Below are 9308 nucleotides of genomic sequence, written 5' to 3' on the forward strand. Positions count from 1 at the left end.
TCTCTCTCTCTCTCTCTCTCTCTCTCTCTCTCTCTCTCTCTCTCTCTACATCTATAGTCTTTTATTTGGCCTGTAGCAGCCCTCTTTTTGTAAGAAGATAAATTTTGGAATTAAACGTTAAAATGTCCATAGTACTTCAGTGTTCTCAACCATCATCATGACCATCCCTTATCTGGTTCTCATTGGTCTAGGATATTAGATACATTCCTTTGCCTTTTATACTCGGATTTTGATGGAAAACAGTTCCAAAAGGAGCTGAATTTGTGCTTTGATTTTTATTTTCAAGCAGTCTTGTCAGCTAGAGAGTGTTTAGTGAATTAAGTGCTGAATTTAAAACAAAGTTGCTTAACTGCTAGATCACTTTGAAGTATTGTTACGAGTGACAATGTTCTTGTCTGTTAAAGATTGTGTTCAGATAAATAAAAACTGGCCATCCTTTGAAGTTAGCACTTATACTAAAGAAAGCTATATTTATGCTGCATTATCACACACGATCAAAATTCCTTTCAAAAAAACAAAGTTATCAAAAGCCCTTCATAAATTTACAACATTGTCCCAGTTTAAAAAAAATAGCTTTGGCAGTGGAATGCTTTTCTAATGGAATTCAATTTAGTTCTATGTCATTATCACCATTTTGCATTTCCTCAAATATGAGCGGAGGTGAATGATATTGAGAACGTTGTGTTCATTGATTAATATGAATGAATGGGGTTTTGGTACTTTGAAACTTTGATTAACCTTCAAACAACAGTATAAACAGAAACATCACAGTAGGATTTTTGAATTAGATCACTAACCTCCTATTGTACATGACTCATGTTCTGCAACATTCCTAGGATCAAACAGTTCAGTGGAATACAATTGTGGTAAAACATGTAAGGTAACAGATATTGGTTACAATAGAAGCTGAACACTGACTGTTTAAATGCTGTGTCTAAATTTTATTGTTCTTTTCATTCTCCTGAGCATTGCATGAGACCTTGATATGTCAGATCCAGTAATATTGTAAATGGCACAAAAGAAGTGCTGTTTTGCTCCCAGTGTTTTAGGAACAATTATAGCAAAGTACTAGTACTACAGAGTAAATATAATGGAGCACTTTGCTACGTTCCCAGTCTCCTGAATGCAAACTGTTGTTGCTGCAGCATTACAATGAAAGTTCTGGGCGGCCTGAGGTTCAGCACTGGAGTGCCAAAGCATCCTGTAAGTAGATCAGAAATGTGCTACGAGAGTCATAGAACATAGAATTGTACAGCACAGGAGCAGGCCCTTCGACCCATGATGTTGTGCTGAACATGACGCCAAATGAAACTAATCCCTTCTGCCTGCCAATGGTCCATATCCCTCCATTCTTTGCATATTCATGTGCTTATCTAAAAATCCCATAAATGTCTCTATTGTATCTGCTTCCACCACCACCCCTGACAGTGCATTCCAGACTCCTATAATTCTCTGCGTAAAAAAAAAACTTGCCCCTCATGTTTGCTTTGAATTTTCCCCCTCTAACCTTAAATGCATGCCCCCTAGTATTAGACATTTCAACTCTGGGAAACAGATTCTGACTGTCAATCCTATCTATGCATCTCATAATTTTTTGGACTTCAATCAAGTCTCCCCTCAGCCTGCACTGCTGAAGAGAAAACAGCCTGAGTTTTTCTAGTCTCTCCTTATAGCTCATACTCCCTAATCCAGGCAGCATCCTGGTAAACCTCTTCTGCACCATCTCCAAAGCCTCCACATCTTTCCTGTAGTGTGGTGACCTAAATTGAACACAATACCCTAAGTGTGGCCTAACCAAAGTCTTATAAAGCTGCAACATGACATCCTAACGCTTGTACTCAATTCCCTTAGATGCTGGATCATGTCAGTTGCCAATATCCATGCATGTGGCGTGCATTTGGCTGGATGTTGACAGAACATTCCCTAAAATGTTGGTGCCCCATGTCCAACAGGGAGGTCCTTTGGAGCAGACAGTGAGCTGAAGTCGACACGTATCTGCTCTGACATCCACATTGAGGCTTCTTAACATCTTGCTGATTTGGAGCATTTATTAAATCAGGAAGTTGAATATTAAATGACTTGAGGTGGGCCATTAATAAGGCAATTAACAAGCAATAATCCTCAAATTAGCAACTTGACACTGCCTAGTGAGAAACTTGCTTCACTGTACTCTAAATGCATTGAAGATGCAGCAAGATGCTCCTGATACTATGCTAAGCCTATCACCAATTCTGCAAATCTCATCACAGTCCAAGTTACTCAGGCCCCTTTTAAGATTCCACCAAGTGGTTGGCAGAGTGGGTAGATAAGTGACAGATAAAATTTAATGTAGAGAAGTGCAAATTAATTCATTTTGGTAGGAAGAATGAAGAGTGTTAATATAAAGTGTGCAATTTTAAGCAGGTACAGATATGGAGGGACCAGTAGTTGAGAGCATGATAAATAAAAGATATGGCATTCTTGATTCTATTGATTATTGCATTGATTGAGTACAAAAGCAAAGAGGTTATGTTAATTATGGATGAAACAGTGGTTCTGCTTCAACTGGAGTGTTGGATCTCAGTTCATTGTACCACACTTTGAGAAGGACATGAAGACAAGGGAGAGAGCAGAAAAGATTAATAAAATATTTCCAAGAATGAGGAGTTGGGACTATTCCCCTTGGAGCATACAGCATTCGGAGGAGATTTCATCAAGTTATTCAATATCAAGAGGAGTTTGAGTAAAGTAGCTGGGAGAAACTATTCCACTGGTGGAAGGATTGAGAGCCAGATGGCACACATTTAATTTAATTAGCAACAGAAAGAATGGCAACATTACAAAACCTTTTCCACACAGCAAGTGGTTAAGGTTTGGAAAGGACTGCCTTAAATGTGTGGCAAGGATGATGATTGAAGCTTTCGAAATATAGAAACATAGAAGATAGGTTTAAGAGGAGGCCATTTGGCCCTTCGAGCTTCTTCCACCATTCATCACGATCATGGCTGATCATCCAACTCAATAGCCTAATCCTGCTTTCTCCCCATAACCTTTGATCCCATTCACCCCAAATGCTATATCTAGCCGCTTCCTGAATACATTCAATGTTTTGTCATCAACTACTTCCTGTGCTGATGAATTCTACAGGTTCACCACTCTTTGCGTGAAGAAATGTCTCCTCATCTCCATCCTAAATGGTCTACCCCAAATATTCAGACTATGACCCCTGGTTCTGGACACACCCACCATTGGGAACATCCTCCCTGCATCTACCATGTCTGGTCCTGTTACAATTTTATACATCACTGAGATCCCTCCTTATTTGTCTGAACTCCAGCCAAAACAATCCTAACCTAGTCAATCTCTCCTCCTACGTCAGCCTGGTGGAATTGGATTATTATCTAAAAAGGAAACATTTGCGGAGCGAAGCAAATAAGGCAGGGGATTGGCACTGAGTGAGTTCCCCATAAATGATCTGTACGGACAATGGGCTAAGTGACCTCCTCCTGTACTATATCCACTGCCTGATTCTATTGCAGATGTTTTCTGCCAGAGTGTTCTTGCTTATTTACCATAACATGAGAGGAAGGGCCAGAAAGACCCTGAAAAAGATGCACGGTAAATGCCGTCTCTCCAGGATCTCCATGATTGTGACATTAAGTTCATGGCAGGCAGTTAGGGAAACCCTTCCAAATGTCAGAACACATGTAGCTTAGTAATGAGATCTACACACTATGAAAAATCACAGTTCAGTCATTGATACTGTTAGGCAGTAACCGCTAGAAAATATTTTTTTAATTCATGGGATGTGGGCTTGCTGACTAGGTCAGCATTTATTGCCCATCCCTAATTGACATGAGAACTAGGAGCAGGAGTAGGCCCCTCGAGCCTGCCCCGCCATTTAATAAGATCATGGCTGATCTTTTTGAGACTCAGCTCCACTTACCCGCCCACTCACCATAACCCTTAATTCCTTTACTGTTCAAAAATTTATCTAGCCTTGCCTTAAAAACATTCAGCGAGATAGCTTCAGCCGCTTCACTGGGCAGGGAATTCCACAGATTCACAACCCTTTGGGTGAAGAAGTTCCTCCTGACCTCAGTCCTGCATCTGCTTCCCTTTATTTTGAGGCGATGCCCCCTAGTCCTAGTTTCACCTGCTAGCGGAAACAACCTCCCTGCCTCCACCTTGTCTATTCCCTTCATAATCTGATATGTTTCTATAAGATCTCCCCTCATTCTTCTGAATTCCAATGAGTATAATCCCAGTCTACTCAGTCTCTCCTCATAATCCAACCCTCTCAACTCTGGAATCAACCGAGTGAATCTCCTCTGCACCCCCTCCAGTGCTAGTATATCTCTTCTCAAGTAAGGAGACCAAAACTGCACACAGTACTCCAGGTGTGGCCTCCCCAGGACCCTATACAGCTGCAGCATAGCCTCCCTGTTTTTAAACTCCATCTCTCGAGCAATGGCAGACAAAATTCCATTTGCCTTTTTAATTACCTGCTGCACCTGCAATCCTACTTCTGGCGATTCATGCACAAGGACACCCAAGCCCCTCTGCACAGCAGCGTGCTGCAATTTTTCACTATTTAAAACATAGTCCGTTTAGCTGTTATTCCTACCAAAATGGATGACCTCACACCTATCAACATTGAACTCCATCTGCCAGACCTTTGCCCACTCACTTAGACTATCTATATCCCTCTGCAGACTTTCAGTGTCTTCTGCACACTTTGCTCTACCACTCACCTTAGTGTCATCTGCAAATTTTGACACACCACACTTAGTCCCCAACTCCAAATCATCTATGTAAATTGTAAACAATTGCGGTCCCAACACTGATCCCTGAGGCACACCACTAGCCACTGACCGCCAACCAGAAAAACACCCATTTACCCCTACTCTTTGCTTTCTATTGGTCAACCAATCCTCTATCCATGCCAGTACATTACTTGTAATACTGTGCAACTTTATCTTATGTAGCAGCCTTTGGTGTGGCACCTTGTCAAATGCCTTCTGGAAATCCAGATACACCACATCCACAGGTTCCCCATTGTCCACCATGCAAGTAATGTCCTCAAAGAATTCCACCAAATTAGTTAAACACGACCTACCCTACATGAGCTCATGCTGGGTGTTCCCAATGGGATAATTTATATCCAGATGTCTTGCTATTTCTTCCTTAATGATAGATTCAAGCATTTTCCCCACGACCGAAGTTAAGCAAGCTGGCCTATTTGTCTACTTCCTTTTTTAAACAGTGGCGACACATTGGAAAACAGCCAATCTGCGGGAACCACCCCAGAGTCCTGTGAATTTTGGTAAATTGCCCAGAGATCAATTGAGTTAACTATATTGCTGTAGATTTGAAGTCGCATGTAGGCAAAATCAGATTCAGATGGAGATTTCCTTCCCTAAAAGGTGGAGTTAATTGAGGGGCTTTTACAACAATTGGCAGTGCTTACATTGTTCCAGTTTAAACCGGCATTTTATTCCAGATGATTCTACTGATTTCAAATTTCACCATCCGCTGCATGGTTTGATTTGAACCCATGTCTGCAGAACGTTAGCCTGGGATCCTGGATTTCTGTTCAGTTACTTTACCACTGCCTGACCCCTGCGTGCATCTCTGTGTCAAGTGAGATGATCAAGCTTAGCTATGACCTGCCTCCCATGGTCAAATACTCTAGCAAAGGCCACAGTCACAAATGAAGTGTGACGCATTAGTGGAGTCTGAAAAGTCCAGAAATGCTCAGAGGACTTTTTCGGCATGAATCACTTCAGGAGAGAAATAATTAAGGGAAAGGAAGGAAACATGGATGCTTCATTTGTGTGAAATAGAATAGTTTGAAATTGCTTTTAAAGATACATTCATGATAATAGGTCATCAGGCTGATAAACTTGGAACTGGCAAGCATTACTAATGAGCAATCTTTAGTAATCAGCTTGTCTTGATTTTCGCAGGTACAACTTCAACTGTAAATCAGCCAATTCTGCCCTGGATGAGGACGAGGGTTTTAGCGATTGGACTCAGAGGCGAGAGGAGCGTCGGCAGAAACGCAGGGAGGAGCTGAGCCAGATGGAGAAGGACCATGTTGATGAATCACAAACAGATCGTGCTTACACTCTGAGGGACAGAAAGGGACAGGAGCATCAGGAGGGTCCAAGTGTTTGTAAACTGAAAATGTGGCAGATTGAGGAGGAGGAAAGAAAGATGTACCAAAGGAAACAAAGAGAACAAGAGGAAGAGGAGGAAAATTGTCAGCGGAGAGCTCGTGAAACACAGCAACGAGAGATGGAGGAGATGAAAAGAGCTCAGAAATACCTTGATGATAAAGAAAGATTGAAATACGTTAGAGAAGAGAAAGAGCGACTGAACCTGAACAGCATGGAGAAGGAGAGACGAAAATTAGAAGTCGAGAAGGTACAGTACGAGACTTATTTTAAAATGACTTTGGTCTTCCTTATCTCTTGAGTACTGTAGTAATGATCAATCCAATAAGTATTTGAGTGTCTTGCATTCAGGACTGCGCTCATACTGCCTATATATTCCCTTACAGTTCTTGAATAGCATAACATGGAGGTGTACGTGTAAAACTGTTTCAGATCTTCAGAATGTGCCCTTGTGTACAGCTAAATATGAATTCTTAGTATTTTGCACAGTAACAACTGTAATCATACCTTTCCCAGCACCACAGAATGATTACAGCACAAAAAGATCCAATGTGCCCTGTCATGCCCATGCCATCTCTCCTTCAGACCAACTCAGCCATTCCCATGATGCCACCTTTTCGCCATAATGCTGCACATTAATTTCTCTTCCTGTGCTTATTCAATTCCCTTTTGTGGTCCATGAATCACGGTAGTCCACAAAATTCCTCCAAGAGGTCTGTGTTTGGTCCAAAATGTAAAGTCACTGAGTTGCAAAGCCACTATGGAAGCCATTTGAAAGAAAAGGCCAGATCCCTCACTTGAGATGTCACGCAACCAACTAGATCCTTTGTGCATGGCACAAATTGTCACAAGGGCAATAAATAATGCTGTTTCATTATAGTATTACAACATACGGCTGCAGGGTCAGATTTTGAACACTTGAGACTGAAAGCAAGAGAAGCAGGTTGGACTTCCTGCTGTTTATGAAACTGAACCACTCCCTTTGAAAGCAGCTATTGTCTCATTTGTGTCTTCTCAAAATCATTACCATCCTTCCCATTCATTTTGGTGAGGACCTTTGCAATGGCAAGTGAGAGGGGCCACTGTCGGATGCGCAAGTGCTCCACGAGTCTTTCCCCACCCACTTGATCCACAGATGAAGAATTTGAGAACCACTGATCGAAGCAAATAAGATCAACACATGGTCTTGTCACGTCAAAGACCTTGATTGAACCTTGCGCAGAATGATGATTTATATACACTTGCATATTGAAGTTGACATAGAAAACACCCCAAGAAGCTTACCTGAAAATCGCTCTCACTGCAAGCTTTAATAGTCAAAGAGAACAGAGTTTGGAAAATGTCTAAAATTTGGCTAAAAGTCAATTGGCAAATCTGCAATTTGACATTCATTACTTATCTCACTCAACAATGCCACTTGGCTGGTGTAGAAATGGGATCTGTCATACCAGTGCTATAAAGGGTTTTGCACTGAGGGTCCCATTAATGTCTGAGTTTATACCAAAATATTTGATACAGTCTAGCAGTACTTCCATCCTGATGTCAGAGAGGGAATAATTGAGACTCCTACAGACCCAGTATTATCTGCCTTGAACGCAATGACCAGAAGAATTGATTTTTTCACTCCACAAAATGATAACGTTGTTCTGAACCTAAATTCACAAACTTTATACTTTATTGTTTGTTATTCAGAGACCAAAAGAAAATGAGATGAAGATGCCCCACACAGCCCTGGCATGGACCGAGCATAGCGGTTATGAGGAGGAAAATAATGACATGATACGAGACAAAATGGCTTCATACCAAGGCTATAGGACCACCAAGACAATGCTGAGGTACTGTTTTGCAAAAAAAAAGCGCACATTTGTGAGAAACATCTTGTTGCAACAAAATAATTTTCACTTCCTTCAGTTCTGAATCCATCCTTTCTGCTTGTTTACACAATTGAATCAGACATTTACCATTGGGATACTGATTTGAAAGTCAGTTTGTTCTGTTGTTACTTACTCAGGTCAGAAGTACAACGTTAGATAAACCATTTGCAAAAGTTCTTCAATCAGGGGCCAGTTTTTTCGAGTTTTGTGTAATTTCTAAAGAGAAATTTTACAGCGCTACTAGCTTTCTAACTTGACCACACTATAGGAATAAGCAAGGGCAGCATAGTGGCTCAGTGGTTAGCACCACTGCCCCACAGTACCAGGGACCCAGGTTCGATTCCAGCCTTGGGCAATTGTGCAAAGTTGCACACAGAAATTCTCCCTGTGTATGCATGGGTTTGCTCCGGGTCCTCCGGTTTCCTCCCACAGCACAAAGATGTGCAGGTTAGGTGGCAAGGCCATGTTAAATTACCCTGTTTTGTTCAGAAACGTACAGGGTCGGTGGGAAATGCAGGGTTGCAAGGATAGGGTAGGGTGTTGGTCGCAATTTGGAGGGTCAGTGTGGACTCGATGGGCTGAATGCTAACTATTGACCTGTGACCAATGCTTACGTTCTTGGTGACTCTGAAACATCAGTTGGCTACTGCTTTTTGATCCAGAATTTTAAAATACAGAACAAAACTGATGAGTAGTTGGGTAGGTTTGTGTTGTGAATCCCTGGTGCAAAGTACCAAGTTTTCTGGTACATGCTATAGAAGTTTATGTCTTTCTGTCGTGTGAATTGAAATTGAAAAATATCATACATACTTCAAAGAATGTATGGTCTTTCAATTATTGAATACTGTGGCTGGTCATATGAATTCCCATATGGTGTGGAGGTGGAGTTTAATTACTTGATCACTTTCCCAAAGACCATATGTCATTCTGTTGATGAGAGGGCAGGAGTTTTGCCCCATGCTAGCTTCTGTCAATGATGCTCACAAGTCAGTCATGAAAGCTTAGACAGTGAACTCATATATTGTGTGATATTAATATATGTATGCTTATTTTCTACATATGAAATTCCATTGCTTGGTGTTTTAAAACTCCATTCAAAATATCTGAGAAATAAATTTCTTACAAAGATGCCATTTCTATTTCTAAATATCTTGAATAGGGCAATGAGTTGACTTCTTTTTTGAAAAGTTTGGAAATTTTAACTAGATAAAAATAGATTTTCCCATTTTACAGAGATAGTAGGAACTGCTAATGCTGGAGAATCTGAGATAACAAG

The 9308-nt window shown here is 41.1% G+C and overlaps 1 protein-coding gene across 1 annotated transcript in view; it reads left to right on the forward strand.

The window, feature by feature from the left end:
* The window catches only part of lsp1a (lymphocyte specific protein 1 a), a 68973-nt gene that overhangs the window by 22152 nt on the left and 37513 nt on the right, over nt 1-9308 (forward strand). The window contains exons 2-3 of the mRNA XM_048607316.1: nt 5949-6408; nt 7851-7993. Coding sequence (XP_048463273.1) covers nt 5949-6408; nt 7851-7993 — 603 coding nt within the window. The remainder of the gene's footprint in view (nt 1-5948; nt 6409-7850; nt 7994-9308) is intronic.

The sequence above is a fragment of the Rhincodon typus genome, chromosome 17 (genome assembly GCF_021869965.1).
Source record: "Rhincodon typus isolate 14 chromosome 17, sRhiTyp1.1, whole genome shotgun sequence".
Classification (NCBI taxonomy): Eukaryota; Metazoa; Chordata; class Chondrichthyes; order Orectolobiformes; family Rhincodontidae; genus Rhincodon; species Rhincodon typus.